The 19,672-nt window shown below is 36.8% G+C and overlaps 3 protein-coding genes across 3 annotated transcripts; all 3 read left to right on the top strand.

Annotated features, from left to right (window-relative positions):
- The first annotated feature begins 348 nt into the window (after window positions 1–348).
- On the top strand, window positions 349–2,625 carry LOC107593966 (homeobox protein Hox-C6a). Its single transcript, XM_016283879.1, has 2 exons — window positions 349–1,055; window positions 1,670–2,625. Exons 1-2 carry the CDS (start codon window positions 653–655, stop codon window positions 1,969–1,971), a joined length of 705 nt encoding a protein of 234 aa, XP_016139365.1. The 5' UTR covers window positions 349–652; the 3' UTR covers window positions 1,972–2,625.
- A 1,286-nt stretch (window positions 2,626–3,911) lies between these two features.
- Window positions 3,912–5,379, top strand: LOC107593967 (homeobox protein Hox-C5a). Its single transcript, XM_016283880.1, has 2 exons — window positions 3,912–4,398; window positions 5,165–5,379. Exons 1-2 carry the CDS (start codon window positions 3,912–3,914, stop codon window positions 5,377–5,379), a joined length of 702 nt encoding a protein of 233 aa, XP_016139366.1.
- Window positions 5,380–15,495: 10,116 nt separating this feature from the next.
- On the top strand, window positions 15,496–16,933 carry LOC107593964 (homeobox protein Hox-C4a). The gene is made up of 2 exons (XM_016283877.1): window positions 15,496–16,018; window positions 16,560–16,933. Exons 1-2 carry the CDS (start codon window positions 15,586–15,588, stop codon window positions 16,931–16,933), a joined length of 807 nt encoding a protein of 268 aa, XP_016139363.1. The 5' UTR covers window positions 15,496–15,585.
- Window positions 16,934–19,672: the final 2,739 nt, after the last annotated feature.

Below are 19,672 nucleotides of genomic sequence, written 5' to 3'. Positions count from 1 at the left end.
AAGTAATAAAGTTGTTGCGTCGAGAAGAAATAGGCTACATATAGTTATGATTAGTATTGTCATATTATAAAATATAAATATATACAGCTTGGTATAAGTCAGCGACAACAATCAACTGTAAAAGTGATCTTACAGGTAATTCATTAAGAAGAAAATTAGCTCGTTGTAAAACGCAAGTGTAAATGTATCATTACAATACACGTGGATAAGCTTTGTACCGGCGCATGGGACAGATTAACTCGGTGATTAATGCACAAAAAGGCATAATTGTTCGTGTGAGTGCATATTCTGTATTTTTGTGTGTGTTTACTTAAACATTATCAACTGAAGCCACATGGATAAGAAGCTACAAGCTCGATATTCCTCTGTACACAGCGCATTCAATTGGCTGAAAGTGGTCAGGTGACGCTGTCATATTGTCCTTCCATGAGCCAAGCCTTGGCTATAACACTTGCTTTGCGCGTCTTAACCGGAGACTGGAAATTAATATTATTGAAATCCTTCTGAAGTTCATTTGAAAGAGAGTTAGAAAAGCAGGCTGGATACGTGTGTATATGACAGAAGGAAGCAGAGCACAAAGAAAGAAAGTGTGAGATTAAGAGAGGGGAAATAAGATAGGAGGGTGAGTTGATGAGAGGGCGATAGGAAAGGTATGAATTCGTATTTCGCGAACCCGTCGCTATCGTGCCATTTATCTGGTGGGCAAGAGGTTTTGCCCAACATGCCACTGAACACGACCACATATGATTCAGTCAGACATTTTTCGTCGTATGGCACCACAGTGACCCAAAACCGGATTTATGCGTCCCCTTTCTATTCACCTCAAGATAACGTTGTGTTTGGATCAAGTCGAGGACCGTACGAGTATGGATCTAACGTGTTTCTTCAAGATAAGGATGTGCTTCCCAGTTGCAGGCAAACTAGTATGGGACTCAATGCGCAGAGCCACGTTGCCCAGGAGTACAACCTGGAACAAGCTCGTGCAGGAACACAGGAACAGAAAGGGAACAACATTCAGATCTACCCGTGGATGCAGCGCATGAACTCGCACAGCGGTGAGTTTTTACTGCGACTTGGGACATACCCTGGTGGAATTGGTCTGTTTTACGATACGTTCTATGAAAAGAGTAGCTACATTTTATGGCCTCATAAACCACTACTAAATCATCAGACTATAAAAGCCCCCTTTTCCAGAGAGGGGAATCCCATTTGGCTACCTCCTTTAATACTCGAGTGCCAAAATGATTTCAAAAACTTGTGCAATAAGTGTGAGTGCGTTAGAAAAATATGCAACAAAAAGTACATTTTGAGCCATTTTAAGAGCATGCACTAGTATGTTAAAATGTATCTTAGCTCTTCCGATGTACTGTTTGAAAAGAAAAACACGATAGCAAAGTTAGTTGAAAGAAATGTTTTAGAAACACTGAAAATCGAAATGTTAACGTTTCGCATTGCTTTGTGACTGCAATATGCGTCAAGTGCTGCGTAAATACATTATTTTGCCAAATTGTTATATTAGTAACGTTATACATATTTTTTTAAAATTGTAAATACGCACAGAGTAAATTATTCCCCCGGGATTTCAAACGTGTGTTTTAAATAGCATTTATAATTAAGAATTTCTCTGTGTGTGAACTATTTAACTTATTTTCACTTTTCTCCACAACAGGAGTTGGGTACGGGTCAGACAGAAGGAGGGGTCGCCAGATTTACTCCAGATACCAAACCTTGGAACTGGAAAAGGAATTTCACTTCAATCGGTATCTAACCAGACGCAGACGCATCGAGATCGCCAACGCTCTGTGCCTAACCGAGCGTCAAATCAAAATCTGGTTCCAGAATAGGCGCATGAAATGGAAGAAAGAGACCAATCTAACTTCTACTGTACCGGGGAGCGAATCAACGGGTACTCCTCAAGAGACCGAGAAGGAGACCGAGGAGGAAACCGAGGAAGCTAAAAAAAAAGATTAGGAAATCCATTTCTCGTTCTCGAACGCCTGTTAACTGCAACGTAACTACCTAAACTCGGAGAATTTGCAAATATTAATGCATGGACTGTATACTCTGCTATTCCTTTGACTGCCCCCTCCTCCTCCGACCTGAATACCATACACAAGCTCTACAACAACCACCACGCCACTAACATATACACATGTTGAAACAAATCACTTCTCTTTGTATTGAAAATATCTCATTGGCTGCGTGGTGACAATGCCACAGATGAACTATTTGTGTGGTTCTAGTATTATCATGTTGCATAGGCTAGTAGAAATTACATTAGATGAAAATGTATTCGAATTTGATTAGTAGGCTACGTCTTCCCTTAAGCCTCTGAACAGTACCCGAAGCATTCCAGAAGTGAAGGAAACCTCTTATATGCACATTCAATTTTTTTGTGGATGCATATTTGTACAATGAAACAAGCACTGACGGGATGAACTATACTACCTAAATCCTTAATGCATTTTTTGTCTTTTTCTTTTTTCTTAATATTGCCTTTGCCCTGTCAGTGTTCTGTTGTTCAAAATGCCGCTGTACTGGCATTAGCTATTGAGAGAACTTCAAAAAATACATTTCATTATACTTGTAGTTGTATGCATATAAACTTGTCTTAAAGTGAGAATCACACCCATATGAAAACAAACATATACCTTGTTAAGCAATTATATTGTTTGTGTAAACTGTGTATTATTTAATAAAATTCTTGAAAACAAAAAACTGTATTGTTTTAATTTTGACCATCTTTGCGCTCTTCACGCACCATAAAGGGGTTCAGAACTGAGTAAAAATGATAAGGCTTTATACACTTCTCCGTTTTGAAGAAGTTTTTATTTACGAACTTTTAGGCCCACATATTTCTGAGAGTTTTTGATTCAAATTCACATTAACAACAAATACAATTCAGGTTACATCGGAGTTTGGTTTATTCTGTAATTGTACTAATTTAACTACAATTGAATTAGTCCAAACTACAATTATTTGAATGGAATAATTCACCTAATTATTGTTAATATACCTAATGATTAATGTATGTGACGACTTAACAAGTTTCATTTAATAAATAAAGCATTGCTTATTTCATGACACGGCGACAATGTTTGACTGACAAAAAACCTTTCTAACCACGTTTGCTTTGCATCTAGTGGCATAACGCTGAATCGATTGTTCTGCGATAAATAATAACGTGGGTTTTGGGATGCCGCTGCAACAAATGCACATGTATTGAGGCAGTGTAAAGTTCTCTTATGATCACAATAGACATAACTTCTCAAATTCTGAAGAAAAAAGTAATACACACACACACAAAACACTCAAAAACTCAAGACATTACTGTGAAACTGGAGATAGACACATTTGTCATATATGTAACTAATGTGATAATAGTATACTCCATATTTTTCATATTGCCTTGTCATTTGATGTGTCATAACATCGTATCGCATCGTATCTTGTCCATCATCTTTGCACAAGTCTGTGTGTGTGTGTGAGGCCGCTCTGTCCAGTATTAGACGCCAGATGACGCTCTTGTCTAACGGTCTCGCCCTTTTTAGCCCGGACCCTTAGATGATTTCCATACTGAGAAGTTATCGGACACGTTTCCCTGTCTATCAATAACCTCTTGGGGATCAAGCCAATTTATGAGTGGCCAGGAGCTGCACGTGATTCTATTTAAACATCCCATATTTGGGCATTACACGTCGTATCAAGAAAAAAAAGAAAATGATTTCCTCCACCTATAAATCCTGCTCTTTTTTAGGACAAACCTAACGTCCTCTAGAAATACAAATAAAGCTCAATAAACAAATAAAACGTCTAAACAACTTATGTATACTTTATTAGCTGATTCCGTCTCTGCCGTGACCGAGTGCTTTTTGTGAGTCTCTCCAAGGTTATATTTTTTTGGAAATAGAATGAGCTCATACATTGGAAAGTCGTTTTCTAAGCAAACGCAAGACGCCTCCTCTTGTAGAATGCACACTTTTGGCAACTATGGAGCTCACTCTGAGTTCCACGAGTCCAATTACGCGTACGAAGGACTTGATCTCGGCGGATCGTTCAGTTCTCAAATCCCCTCCAACTCTTTGAAACGGGAGGCGATAAACACAATCGACCGTGCAAGGAGCAGTGCAGCAGTTCAGCGAACACAATCCTGTTCAGCTCTGGGCTCTCGTAGCTTTGTAAGCACTCACGGGTACAATCCTCTCAGTCACGGACTGTTGAGCCAAAAAGCCGAGGGGAATATGGAAGTTATGGAGAAGCCCAGCGGCAAGAGCCGCACAGACGATATCAAAATGGAGACTACTTCAGCGATAAAGCAACAAACTAATTCGACTCAGCGTCAGAACCAGTCGCAGCCGCAGATATATCCGTGGATGACAAAGCTACACATGAGCCACGGTAAAGTTACGTTTAAAGTTTGTTTTAGAAGAGGAAAACTGCACGCATCTCATCCTCGTCATTGCATCTCCTTCCTACCCTGTTTTGTCGCTCCATATTTTTCCTCTAGAGTTTTATAGGCCAAACGCAGGAAATAATAAAACTAGCGGCCGTAAATTTTATGACAAAGGCATCTATTGCTCGTAAACCTGTCCTGTTACTGTGAAGAGGTGATCTCCGGTCAAATTTATGGAGAAATAATTGGTTTAAGAAAAGCAAAAAAATCATAACATGTAAATTTACGTATTATTTCTTGCTTTAAGAATTAAAGGGAGTTAACATGTTATTTAGACTAAGTGAAGTGGGATTTCAAACGAATCTTTGCATACACATGCATTTTGTAAAGTACAGCAAAACTATTGTCAATTTGCATTCTCTAAATAGTGAGGCATTGCAATCGCAGTGTCTTTTTTGCTCAGCTTTTACAATATTTTGTGTCAGTATGCTCGTGGCCTTCTCACAGTTATGATTGTTTCGTTACGTTTGTGTTATTTCTGTGCATGATACTTTCTTATTTCAGAATAAATAAATATTAGCGTCATACCACCTGTGCACTCATTTTGGATTTCATAATGCTTGATATTTTCATATTACATTCTATGGACTGTGTTTGGTGGCAACTTCATCAATGATTATGAAAATTACTTGTATAATAATATGCATGAGGACGACAGTCGATCAAATTTTACAAATAAGGTAACCCAATATCTTTCTGATGCCACCTCAGAATCTGATGGTAAAAGGTCACGAACCAGTTACACCCGGTACCAGACTCTGGAGTTGGAGAAAGAGTTCCATTTCAACCGATACCTCACACGTCGCAGACGTATCGAGATTGCCAATAACCTCTGCTTGAACGAGCGCCAAATTAAAATTTGGTTCCAGAACCGTCGCATGAAGTGGAAGAAGGACTCAAAGTTGAAAGTGAAAGGAGGACTATAATAACGTGGTGTACGGCTTCAGCTTGAAAATAAAGGCAGTGTTAAGCTGTACTGAAACAACAAACGATTTAAAATAGATTTTCTTGTTGACAACAGTTGATGTCTTTCATTTGTCTACAATATCATGTTGTTATGTGAATATGTCCATATTTTCAATATTTATTGATAGTGCTCCCTCTCCAGAGTGCGGGAGGTGCTAATTTGAATAATGTATGAGCTTAAACTTTATTTGAATATGCTTTACTAAAATCACTTGTATCAATAACCTACATAATATACCAAGGCCTGCGTCCAGTTACGTTGACTTAAATGTAAGTGCAAATAATGTGGTGCTTTGCTTGAACATTCATCAATTTGCCCATTGCATTTTGATGGGACTTGTCTTTTTATCCATTGTACTTTCTGTCGTAAATACATCTATACAACTATAATATCCACACAAGGATGGTAAACCGCAGGTGATGACAATGCAACAACTATAGTGTCATATTAATCGCTGTGTATCATGTTGTCTGTCAGCCAGCAGCCAAATGGTAATGTTCTCTTGACGATTATGTCTGTTTAAATACTGTGCAATCAGAACAATTTGCTCTTTTACTGTGTTTTTGGGGACTATTTTTTTCAGGCAGGTACACAGACTTTTGTTTCTATACACTCTACACTTGAGGAGCATATATAGGGCTTCCTGTAACGACTGTAAGGAGTGGCTTATTGATACCTCTCATACCAAACAAGCTACACGACCTACTTTTATGTGAACCGCATTTGTTCTATGATCCATTATTTCTGTTATTCCAACCGTTTGTTTTCGAAGTTTCACTGCTAAGCCACATGGATAATTTTCCAGTCAGTAATGTATTATTACAGTAATAAGATTAAATTGTCAATAGTGGCAACATATCAGAAAGTTTCTTCAGTTCTGGGTTAAAAGCCATCTGTGTCCAATAAAACGTCCAATGTGGTATCATTGTAAATAAACTTGATTAACCGTAAAGAATATCCTATTGTTAACATTATTTTTTTGTCTGTTGAAGCAACAGGAACAAAAAATTAGTCTTTCAGTGCATTTTTGCACTCAAGGCCCATTTGATAAAAAAGTTGAGAGAGGAAATCGTTCTACGCGAATTTAATATGGTTTTGATAAATATTCGTGCGTCCATCGAGGACCAAGTCTGAATGTGTATACTTACACTGATGAGACATGATTGAATCTTAACGCTCTGGTCACTTATTTACAGTAGCCCTTAAACGGAGGCACATAAAACTTTATGACCCCAATAAACTTTTACAGCACTTCCTCTCACCCATCAGACACTGACAACTGTTTCCTTTTTTAACAGATCGGCGGAAGTTTACACAAACATTTCAAAGTGACGTTTTGGTACACTGAACTCATAAAAACAATAAAATTGTTTGCACACTTAATCAAATACTGTCCAACTAAATTATGAATACACGAATTATTTTTCGAAAATGCATTTGCAGTATGATACAACAGCGTTATTAATCGTCCATCGTGTGAAGCACATAATTAAATACGTTAAGAGTGAATTGCTCATGCTACTACATTATTGTTGAAATTTGTCATTTAGATAATGAGACATATGATGTCAGTCACCCTACGCGCCGAAATCATGTAATCCAGGCCCGTGTCAAGCAAAGCCTGCGTGTACAAATTTTCTGGCTCGTTCTACACTCAGGCTCCTTTCCTGTTTGTTTGGCATATTTTAGTTTTTAATTCATGCCTTCTCCGCGCTCGATGTAACTTATTTGAAATGTTACGGAACATTTTAATCGAAATATTTCTAAAGATTATGTATGACTGTTAACATTATATACACACTAATCTGAAAATAAAAACAGGCAGCCAGTCAATTTATACTACTGTTTCAAAAGTGCTTTCATTTTAGAATGGTCTCACTCACCTATGTTGGAGATTCAAAGTAAATTTCCACGCTTCTTTCAATTTCTACACTCGCTTTCTTGACCGTATGGGCCACATTGCGAGTTACTGTGGTTACTATGTTGCTTTTTACACAAACCCCTCTTTTTTTAGCTCTCTTGCCACGTATTTTGAAGTTTTGAGGGTTATTTATGCCAATTGCCCAAAGCAGGACCAGTGAGTGGTGCAGGAAGAGCACGTGGGGTCATTAAAGTGGGTTTTATGGCCTGCAAGACCTGACAAACCCTCAATATATTTACATCATATATAACGTTAACTGTCCGTAATCGCAGCTGTTGGCTAGTCTTATCTCTGAGAGAACGGCTTAGAGCCTGTTAGTGTGGGTTACTCGCGTCAGGGTCTGTAGAAGTTCGACTCTCCCAAATGGATCCCAGGCGGCTGCAGTAAGTTAATAATCTTGTTTTCCTCTATTTAATTAAATATGTACTTTCCTCCGCAACACCCTCGGGAATTAATCAAGGATGTAATTCAATAGTTCATGGAGAAATTGTGTCAAGTGATGCGCAAATGTGTCCGCATCTGTTCAGTTTTGATCAATTTCAAAGGTCTAGAGTGTACGTTTGTGCATTTGTATATTACTGTTAATTTGGCATTGATATAGAATTATTGTTCTGGCAAGAGCGTCAAATCTAATTCTGCATACCATGATTCTTATGTACTCAAAAGAAAAGCATCTTAAAAGCATTGTACATGTGTAAAAACTTTTGCCTTTGATCGTAATTTATATGCCCCTAAGTATTTGCGATCTGGTACCACAGAATGTGCGTATATAAAAATACCCCAATTTTGTACTCGAAAAGTGCTTAGTTTGTGCCTAGGATGCGTATGTTGTGTTAAAAGTGAAGGTGAAGGACTGTGAGAAGCTAAGTGATCTTGTATTGGTTTGCAGATGAGAGCGCAGAACATAGATCTTTAGATCGGACATAATGTGGGGTCATGTGCAGGGCAGAGAAGATGTGGTGTTGTGTGGTGGGGTCATGTACAGGGCAGTGCAGATGGTGAAGTAGAGTCATATGATTAACCAAAAATAAAACCCCGAAATGACTCTAAATTGTTCAAAGGCACATGAGAAAGTATATTTTATACAAAGCATATGACATTTATTTGTCGGTTTTCAACACCAGATATGCAGTGGTCTTTATTTGACAGATGAGGCTCCACTTGACCATTATAATAATGGTATGAAAAGTTTAAGCCATATCTTACTTTATGATGTTGTGCTTGGAAACAGAAGAAGTCAGACTGCTCTGTTCATCCACTATGTTCTCTTTAATCTGTGCACTGTGATCTTTGCTGAGAGGAAACTCCACTGCCATCTTCATACTGCTGTGTTTCTATTCTGTGGAGGCCTGTGATATATTTTGAGAACTTAATTTAAATAAAAAGAACCAATGCCTCAGTTTTGGCTTTATGAACTAATTCTAAGTGTTATACTTGTACAATACAATACAATACAATACAATACAATACAATACAATACAATACAATACAATACAATACAAAAAAACAAACAAACAATAAATAAATGCATTTAAAAAATATGTTTAAGGTTTAAGGAAAGGACATTTGAGTTGAAAATACAGATATAACTGATTGTTTCATGAGGGTCTGAATTTTTTTTTTTTTTAAGCCATGCAGCTGAGAAATGAAACAATTGTTATAAGGCAGCTTTAATCACAAACTCAAAAGAGTTTTAATCAATAAAACTGTGGATCACAATTAATGTACCCTCATTTTATGTCTTTTACCATTTCAGTTCAGTTTACCTTGTTTTAAACATCAAGAGAGAGAGAGAGAGAGAGAGAGAGACATTATTTTGAAAAAAATGTGAATATGATAAGAGTCAGATTTGCAAATATTTCACAAAATGACTTGCACAGATTCAATATCAATCACTGATTGCATTTTGTGGTATCCAAACATAGAAAACAATAGAGCGTAAAGACCAGACCTAGCTCTGTCTTGTAAGCCTCTGCCTGGTTGTAAATACTGCTGAGTTGTAAATTCCATGGCTTGCCAAAGTTCTTTCCTCCAGGCTCAAATAAATGCCTTTTTGTTTTGTGTGTGTTTTTTCCAATTTATTAAAAGCAGTAGGAGGGGTTTTAGCTGATACCAAGTGTCATTTGTAAAATATTGAATTTGATAGAACTTCAGCTAGTATTAAGTTAAAGTTGGTATTAAGTTGAAGTTGATAAGGTTACTTGTATAAGCAAGAAATAGCTTAGCCTAAGTGTAAGTCTAAGTCTGTCTTATTTGATATTCTAACAAAAACATAGATTCAATTATCAATGTTTACCAATCCATTGGCGGTAATCAATCATTATTGTTGTAAATTATACACACATGAATGTTTATAATATATTCAAGAATGTTACATATCACTTTAATAGTCAATTTCTATACATTTTCATTCATATCTTTAATTTTTAATGTCTATATTTCCCATAAATCAGAAATCTATAAACATTTAAAGAATGACATATAAAAAATATAAATATTTTTTAATTGTTGCTTTATTATTATTATTTTTTTTTTACATAGATGCCTTTTTCAGATTATGTTGTGTTCATATTTATGTGTTTACTCAGTTATCTAAGAATAACAATGCTGACAATGACATCATATGAATGTTCTCCACTGTTTTTATCACATCAAAGCAGAAGTGTATAGCTGATATCTGTTGATACCATTTTTGGCTCAGAGTAGGTGCAGGTTTTACTCACTCAAATGTTGATCGAGGTGGATAATATTCCCTATTGTACACTGACTAGAATATTAATCAATATAATGTTAAATATACAGCATTTTACACAACATTTTTGTGATGGTTTGGAAAATGGTTAGTCATTCAGAGAATAAATGGGTCATGTGGTGTATACTGTGGTACAACCAACCATCACAAACACATTTAGTAAATGTCTGCTGTTATGAAAAAGATAAACATAAACTTTTTATATTATCATTAAGTCTTTGAATACTGTGTCAAAACATTAACTGCCAATAGGGGGCAATAGTTTTATATTCCTCTGTTTTCATCTCTCCCAGTGCAGGTTACTCTGGGTTCAACATATTCTTTTGTCATCTACCAGATTACTATCTAACTTCCCATACATGGAAAACGGCAGCAGTTTCATTCAATACATAGATACCTTCAGAAAGAATGAGTAAATGACAGAGTTGGAAATCATGCCATGGCATACAGAGTAACTAAACAAGGCAATGCTTTCAATTTTGGAACAATTCACGTTCTGTTTGTAGACAGTTCCTGTTTGGACAGGCATTTTAAAAATAGAAAACAGTACCTTTGTTCTCTTTGTGGATAAACTCTTCTTCATTCAGTGATGGATGAGCTGAATGAATGAAAAACAAAATTAAAGTTGGTACTTGGACTGGTGGTGTTCTTAATAAACCAGTGTCAAGATTTTGATTTATCGAGGAAACCTTTGGTCATGGCAACATGAGCTGCATTTGCTACAATAAAACATTGGTATGTAATAGCAAACACTTTTTTGTATTAAAGAGTCTAATGCAGGGTTTTGAGTTTACATTTGGCTGAAATTATACCATAGTGTTTAGATGTACCTTTTTTTCCAGTCTTGAGCTTGGTTAATTGTACCATTGAGTATATACTGAACAACAGCTATATTGCCCTCTCTATGAATATAATATCGCTATATGTTATTTAATTACATTACTCTTATATTCTTTTCCTTGCTTTAGAATTAAGGTTAACATTCAGGTTAATAATTTTTTGCCATTCATCTCGATGACAAACAGTGGCTGTATGTGAATTTACAGTATGCCCACATTTACATACTGTTAATTTTCTTTTAATACTATGAGGCTGTAAACCAGAAAGAAGAAAACATGCCACATTCTTAAAAAAAATAAAAATCTATTCTTAATTGCCATGATAACTTGACCAAGTAGGAATTCATTTTAGGTCCTCCATTGTTGCAAAAATAACTACATTAATCAAGGAAATAGTTCTGAAAATAACCTGTGCTAAATACATAGCCTTGTCCTACTTTAAAGGATCATGCCTTTGGACAGTTCACCCTCAATGAGAGACAAAGAGAAGTTGTACTGAAAACATGAAAACATAATTATCAGTAAATATTTTTAATGCAGCTGTCAGATTAATATATGCAACTTTGTATTGAGTTGCAATTTTGGTAGACATATTTCATGCATGATTATTTATTTTTTTACTGATTACATAAACTTTAGATATTTACACAAATATTAATTTAAATACTTACCAGGATAATGAAAGAGTGCATGATTTCCATCACAGCATTTCGATTATTGTAAATCTGTGTCAAACGCTTTATATTGTTAGAAAAGATATCCTTACATGCCTGAGAAGACAAGTATATTTAAGTTATTTATTTTTATTTTCTAAATTGCTTTCTTTCTTTTTAGCGCATGAGGAATTTGTGAACGTGAGGATAAGGAGGACCTCATTGTTGCATTGGTAAGTCTTACCGTTATTTTCTTGTTCTAGTATATTCTTGTCCCATCTTGTTTCGCTGCGTATAAACACAGAGGGCAGTGTTCCCTGACAATAGCGGCCAACAACTAGCATATGCCCATGTGTCAGTGGCAAGGAGCTGTAGTTTAAGCTGTTTGTCGTGCTAGTGAGCCAATAAGCTCTCTTTAATATTTTAAAAAATGTAGGCTATACATATCAATAAATGTTAATACACATCGTCTGTTTATTTACATACACTCTTAAAAATAAAGGTGCTTCAAAAGGTTCTTCAAGCGATGCCATAGAAGAACCATTTTTGGTTCCACAAAGAACCATTCAGTCAAAGGTTCTTTAAAGAACCATCTCTTTCTTACCTTTTTGTAATCTGAAGAACCTTATTTCGCCACAAAGAACCTTTTGGGAAACAGAAAGGTTCTTCAGATGTTAAAGGTTCTTTATGGAACCATTTAGACAAAAAGGTTCTTCTATGGCATCGTGAAGCACCTTTATTTTTAAGAGTGTATGGTGTAATCTAACGCCATATTTTAATATACATTAAAATAAAACTAAATTATTACATATTACAACGTAAAAAACAAATAACAAATAAATAAAAGACTTAGGCTATTTTGTTCACAGAGAACAGATGAACAACAAACTCATAAGTTGATCCCACCTCAAATAATTAATCAATGCTCTAAAATCATATTCATGATTTCTTAAAAAAGAAAACTTTCACAATCAAGAGTACGCATATAAAACAAACCTAAATCAGGCTTTAAATGCTTAAGAGTGCAAAAGATAAAAATAAATAATAATAATAATAATAATAATAATAAAGGCCTTGTACTTTTTATATTGTAGAACAACTTAGGTCACTTGAACTAAAATTGACTCGATATTTAAGACAAGAAATATGCTCCCAAAAATGGAATCATTCAAAATTACTGCAATGGGTATACATTAAATATCATATAGGCCTAAAATGTAATTCGTTCAAGCGTACACACAATAGATTCTGTTATGGACATCTGGCATATCCTTCCATCTAAAATCACACCTTCTTTACATACAGAATTTTCATACTGAATTATTTTCCATCATCTATCTATCTATCTATCTATCTATCTATCTATCTATCTATCTGTTTCTGTGTGGAATCACCTATATACAAATGAATCATCAGGCAAATTCGCCGGCGGTTATAGCTTTTTGGAAGTCTCTACATTATAACTAGTTATTGAGCTGGTGCAGGATCTGAGGCCATTTATGTGCAGAGGGAATTCATCGCTTTTCGCTCATCAATAACTCCTTGGCAGTGAACTATTGGAACGAGTCGAACGCGAGGGGTGAAATGCGGGTCAGGCTGTCTAACTAATATTAAAATGCGTCCGCAACACTAGAGCAGTGCCGAGTGGGTGGATAGGGGCGTTTTCAGGCCGGTGGGGGTGGACAAAAAATCCCTATCACATCTGTAGGGTCTCGAAGTAAAATAAAAGACTTGAAATAAGGCAAAACGGCTGTTTCCGAGCATTTCATTAGTTAAAGAGTTATGTCCTGTCTGTTTGGTTTCCATATATTTAGGGGAAAATAAAAAATAATTACTTATTTTTCTCTGGTGGGTTGAAAATTGGATTTGAAAATGTTGGCTCTGCTACTTATATATAGCCTACATGGATTCTAAAAAGTTTATAATTTCTTTCCTGTTTTTCTACTTTTCTTTTATTTGTTTGTTTCCTTATTTGTTTCGTATCTGTTCCTGTTTAGATAGCCTATCTAAACTGGAGATAGAAATGCAGGACACGGTTTTGCAGGTTACCGGGCGGTCATATGGTAAATAGCGTGCACAATAAACCCCAAGGAACAAAAGAAACTTATTTTTCATCAGTGCTGTCACGTGTCCGCTTTGTGCACAACATATTTGAGACGGAATATTCAAGTGGATGCTCCTATGTTTTCGAGATTTAATAGAATTTGATTGTAAAATTATTGATCGTTTTCCCTCTCATGCCCACTCACTCTTTCATGTTCTCAATATCATTTACTTAACCTATTGGAGTGTTGAAATGTCATATGGAAAATATGAAAAAAAGCAGAACTCGTCAAAACACATTTAACCTCAACGAAAAAAATTTATTTCTCATGACATTAATTCTGTCATAACGTAAACAAATTTTGTTGAATGGAACCATGTGTTTGTTGTACATGTGTTTCAAGTGAAAAGGCTAATAAATTAAGTGTTCAATATAAAAAAATAAATGTGATTCTAAATAAATAAAAGCATTTCCAAATCCGTCTTATGAAAAAAGTAATTTGTTGGTCTCACTACTGATAGTCAAATTTTACTGCCATATTATTTTTGAGCAATTGAAAAATAAATAATTAAAAAGATAAAAAATAAAATTAAAACAAGTAAAACAAAGCAATTAAAAGTTTTATTTTTACGTTTTTTTTTGTAAGTAACGACTAACGAATATTACTAAAAATATATTATTGTACCAGTTCCCTAGATATTAATTCTGACCAAATTTTGTAAATACCAAACAGAAACCTCTCCCCAGAAAATGCTTTAGCCCCTATTCAAGATGGTGAAGAGGTCATAGTCAAACCTGACTTATTTTGTACGTTGAATTCTGTTTCAAAACTTCCAATAGAAGAAAGGCCTGTCAGTAGTCGTCTATATGTACCCTGTAGAACCGAATTTGTGTCCAAAACATGAAAATCGCAAATACGTCTCTACAGGAATACATGGGCGACGTAAAAGCCACGAAAGCCAAGTTGGGTTTGTATTCGTCTCGATCAGAGGCACGTGACTTTACATGAAAGTCTTGTGTGCTTACTATCATAAGTAGAGTAGTTTGAATGAGCAGGACTACTATGAAGACAAACATACTTAGCCAAAATTGTACAGGTCGTAGAAGCGGCCATCGCTGTAAACGGTAAAGGCTGTAAAGCCTTTATAGCTTAATTAAACACCAAATCTCCTCTCAACCTCCACATTTTGCCTGAAGTCGTGGAATCATAAGTTAACTGTATAAATAGGCTAGCATTTCTTACATAGTTTCACTTGGTTATTTTATTAACTGTAGCCTATATAAATAATAGGGATAACGACATATTAGACTATGTGCCAATTATCCAGGAAATATTCTTTGCACTGGCATATAGCCTACAGATTAGAGATAAGAGAAAATATGCTCATTCTAATATATTTATTTGCCTTCATGTTAAGAAGGCTAACTTGCTGGAATAAAAAGCGTGGTAAAATAGCACAGGATAGTGTTGTGTAATTAATAGCCGTAGTTAAGTAGATCCGTTATTGAAGTTTAAATGTGATCTTTTTTTATTTATTTATTTAATTGTTATATTTTTAAACAGTGTAATTAGCGAAAATCTTTTAGGTAACAGCACATGCACAAGTTAACTGAGAAACATCTCTAGGTGCTGGGGCATGATCTGAGAAGATTTGGCCATTGTGTTTGAATGTGTGAGAGAGCGAGAAAGGGGGGAGAGAGAGAGAGAAAGAGAGAGAGAGAGAGAAAGAGAGAGAGAGGGATAGAGAGACTGAAAGACATCGCGGACAATGGCGGAAAATTGAAGGTATATTTGCAAAAGCTGTGGTTCCTTATCCGGGGACTACATCGCCCAATGCCATTGGGCCATCGTATCACGTGGTAAAAGTAACTTTACAGGGTTGCTCGCTAGTAGGAGGGCTTTATGGAGCAGAAAAACGACAAAGCTAGAAAAATTATTTTCCACTCCAGAAATTAATGATCATGAGCTCGTATTTGATGGACTCTAACTACATCGATCCGAAATTTCCTCCTTGCGAGGAATATTCGCAAAATAGCTACATTCCCGAGCATAGCCCCGAATATTACAGCCGTGCAAGGGACAGTGGCTACCAGCATCACCACCAGGAGTTATACCCTCCGCGGGCAAGCTACCAGGAGCGTCCGTATAACTGTGCAAGCATCCCTGAGCCTGATACTCAAAGAGGACATGGACTGCCTCACGCGGGGCACCTGCTCGGAAAAGGGCAATCTGCCTCATGTGAGCCCCCACCGTTAACCCTGTCTCCTGCCACCCCTCCGGCTGCATCGTCCGCCTGCAATCAAGCCACTCCGGAGCATCCCAACAGCTCAGCTTCTGCCAAACAACCCGTAGTGTACCCCTGGATGAAGAAAATTCACGTCAGCACCGGTAGGCAACTTGAGTGTATTTCTCTTAAGCACTATAAAGCTCGCCCCTCATCCTAACTCTCTCTCTCCGTCTGCCTCACTCCTTTTTACACTCATCCCCTGGCCAGCCTCTGCTACGATAGGATAGAAGCCTTTGAAATGGCACAATTGAGGCGGATTTACGACTAGGCATTGGTAATTACACCCACCATAAATTTTATAGCCGAGGTATACTCTGGGCAGTCGTATCACCATGTGGCTTCTCTTGTTATGAGTGTGCGAGAGAGTGAGAGAGATCTGGGACCAGAGAAAAACTAAGCTTTATAATGTTGCATTAATAATTCAGTGCTGAGTCCAATGTGATTTTAGCCTTATTATAGAAAGCTAACTTTTAGATATTTTAGCCCACCCTCATTTCCTCTGTCGCCACCATTTCTCAATGAAAGACACGCTTGTTTACCCTATCCTTCCCTCGCTGCTTCTTTTCTTTTCTATTCTGTTCTGTTCTGTTCTGTTCTTTCTTTCTTTCTTTCTTTCTTTCCCTTTGCTTCTCCTCTTTCCAGTGAACCCTAATTACAATGGAGCGGAACCCAAGCGGTCTAGAACTGCTTACACTCGCCAGCAAGTCTTAGAATTGGAGAAGGAATTCCACTATAATCGGTACTTAACACGGCGAAGACGTATCGAGATTGCTCATTCCTTGGTCCTCTCGGAAAGGCAAATCAAAATTTGGTTTCAGAACCGCAGGATGAAGTGGAAAAAAGACCATAGGCTGCCAAACACCAAAGTCAGATCCTCTTCCTCCACGGGCATTTCCTCCGGGTCCAACACAAGCTCAGCGGCTGGCGCTGTGGCGGCAGCTTCCACCACTAACACCATGTCAGCCTCCGAGGACCTCTCCGGAACCGAGCGTGGCGAGGATATTACAAGGTTATAAGAGAACTATTTTGAGGAGAGATGGGAAGATCAAATGACTGATTATTTATAAAATATAATATATTTTGTTTTCGTAGGTATCTTGTGCGTAAAGGGGGTTCCTTTAAGTCCACAGTTATATAAAATGCATGTTATATAGCATGGATTATTGCGAATACCTATGGATTATTTTTTACGCGAAACAGGGTTTAAAACTGAATCAATATGATGTTTGTTTGTTTTTGTTTTTTTTCCAAGAGAAATGTTTTGGGCGAAGCAGGATATGGACATTTTATTCGAATGTTATTTGTGGGCCTTTTTTTGCCCAGCTGCCAAGGTGAAGTGCACAACGAATCTATTTATTTCTCACTTGAGAGAGCTGGTACGGTTTTTTTTTGTACTGTAAATGAAAAACACTATCGTGGGTATCGATAGGGGAAAAAAAGATCTTAAACGTCTTTGTTTTCTTTAAATGTAAATCATGCTGTGGGTTATCTGTCGTATGGAAAGGTTAAGATTTTAAATTATCATTTAGTTTTTGTTGTGATGGCGTTGTGTTTAGGCTATTAACAGCAGATTGTTGTGAGATGCAATAAAACCAGTTTAGTGTATTTGTGCTAATTATATTGGTCAATAAAACGTAAGTGTCTATTAGTTTTACCTATACTTGAGTGACTTTTATTAATATGCAATGTAGATTAAATATAGCGAAAACATTTCTCTATCATTTTTAACAGGGGATGCAGAGACTTTCATGTTAGTAGTAAGTTGCATATGCAGATGTAGGCCCAAAAGTAAAACAACATTTAAAAATCTACGTGGTGTCAGTGGGGTTGCAGCATTCGTTCTTGCAGAAAATTAATTAGACACATTATTTCTGCCATACAACCTCTAATATCTACAACGCATTCTCTCACGTTTAAGCGCTCGGTTTGTGTGGGTTAGCATGGGTTATGTACCCATCACTTTCTCGCGTATGCTTTTAACGTGGCACATAATTCGGGCCTTTTTAGTAGGGACCATATCGCTTTTCATTCCACAGGATGGCTTGTTGTTATTCATTATACTGTTTTCAACATGTCTGAAAATGTCTCTAAAAATCAATTCCAGTATTCAAAAATGTCCTGCACTGCTTCTATTTTTCCACTATTGATCTCAAGCGTTATGAAGCTGAGAAACTAATTCAAGCAATTCGTTTTATTTTGTGGATAAACTAAACAGTGAAAAATTGTTAGATATTGAGAATGTAAAAATTGGTCTAACAATTTAAATGTGCTTAGTTTTGTTGAGTTTAAATAAGAAAATTTGAAATTCGTTAGTATTTAAATGAATGCTAATTAATCTTGATATGTTCAGTTGCAATATAGTATGACAAGATTTATTACAAAATAACCGTGACTAATCACGATTGCAAAAATACGTGTTATGGGATAGGCTAAGTGTGTAAAAAGACCAATGTAAAGAGATAAACGCTGTGACGTCGGTCAGCTATGTCCATATTGTTATTTTTAAAGAAGCAATTTGCATGTTGTGAAATATAATCCTAGTACCTCGGTTTTTGAAAGTTCTGATTCACGCCACTCCTCTTTGTGTGGCATATTGTTATTTTTAAAAAGTGGCGCTAGATCGTGTTCGAAGCAACGTCATCGCCAAAGCGGAAAGTAGGAGCTAGACACACAGGGCCAAAATCTGCACGCTGTGGCCTTGCCAGTTACAATGCTGCACAGAACGCTCCCACATGCAAATTAGCTGAAATTCTATTGTGATGTTTTTGTTTTTTTTCTAAATGCACAAGAATATATTAAAATTTAAATATTAGAACACTTAGCGTCTCTATTGATATAAATTCTCGAAGAAAAAAAAAACATGTACAGAAAATAAGGAATGTGTTTGATTAATTGTAAATCGGCCTGACTTGAATGAAGATTACACAACGGCTTGCTAAGTGGGGGGCTGAGAAGCACAAAGGAGTGAGTCATTTTAGACCATCAATCAAGTCCGGCAGCAATAGTCAATTGTACTTCTAATTTATTAAGTTGTACAGGCACTAAATAGTGCACAAAAGCGTCACTGCAAAATATGTTTCAGCGGATAGTTTGTCCAAACCTAAATGAGAAGAAAGGCACTGGCCATCGTCTCAGCCTGGCCATGACTTTGGAAAGGCACTTGAAAAGAGTAGGTGCAGAACTGCATTCAGAGACCTTTATGTGACTGAACAGCAGAGAGAAATGAATGTGCACGCCTAAATCGTAGCATCCCGGCAGTCTCTTTCGAGATGCTGTCGCCTCCATGTCGCGAGGCTGAAAAGGTACTTTATTGAAGTTTGTGGCAACTAAGAAAAGTCGAGTTCAATTTGGGGACACATTTTCTGTCCCATTAGTTTCGTTTCAGCCGGGTCGGCCGACCTTTCCCACCCCTTGACCCCATTGGCTCTCTCAACGTGTACCTTCTGTGTGCACCCTCACAGGCTTCCTGGGGTTCCACCGGTGCTTTTGCTTTCATTGTGGGTTTTTGCTTATATTGATGTGCCGATAGAAGAAGAAGGACATCTGAATGTGTTTCTCCTTTGTTGCTTTGCACCGTATGACCTACGAGATCGGTGAACTCTGAGACAAGGCTCTTCTGTAGCGTGCGACCTTGTAACTTTTTCTTTAGGGGGCATCCATTTTCGAGCTGTTAGTGTAGTGCTGGCCAGTCTCTAAGTAATGTTTCTACCTTCACCTAAATGGGGGGGACATTTTTTTTTTAATTCTTTACAATT

Source organism: Sinocyclocheilus grahami, unplaced genomic scaffold, assembly GCF_001515645.1.
Source record: "Sinocyclocheilus grahami isolate Dianchi unplaced genomic scaffold, SAMN03320097.WGS_v1.1 scaffold178.1, whole genome shotgun sequence".
Taxonomy (NCBI): Eukaryota; Metazoa; Chordata; class Actinopteri; order Cypriniformes; family Cyprinidae; genus Sinocyclocheilus; species Sinocyclocheilus grahami.
The sequence above is the reverse complement of the archived record's forward strand: the minus strand, read 5'-3'. Positions and strand labels throughout refer to the sequence as shown.

What these genes read in the sequence shown, in the direction of transcription:
- LOC107593966 (XM_016283879.1), top strand. Translation starts at nt 653, where the DNA reads ATGAATTCGTATTTCGCGAACCCGTCGCTATCGTGCCATTTATCTGGT. An exon ending in GCGCATGAACTCGCACAGCG is followed by an intron (nt 1,056 to 1,669) that starts GTGAGTTTTTAC and finishes TCTCCACAACAG; the next exon opens with GAGTTGGGTACGGGTCAGAC.
- LOC107593967 (XM_016283880.1), top strand. Translation starts at nt 3,912, where the DNA reads ATGAGCTCATACATTGGAAAGTCGTTTTCTAAGCAAACGCAAGACGCC. An exon ending in AAAGCTACACATGAGCCACG is followed by an intron (nt 4,399 to 5,164) that starts GTAAAGTTACGT and finishes ATGCCACCTCAG; the next exon opens with AATCTGATGGTAAAAGGTCA.
- LOC107593964 (XM_016283877.1), top strand. Translation starts at nt 15,586, where the DNA reads ATGATCATGAGCTCGTATTTGATGGACTCTAACTACATCGATCCGAAA. An exon ending in GAAAATTCACGTCAGCACCG is followed by an intron (nt 16,019 to 16,559) that starts GTAGGCAACTTG and finishes TCCTCTTTCCAG; the next exon opens with TGAACCCTAATTACAATGGA.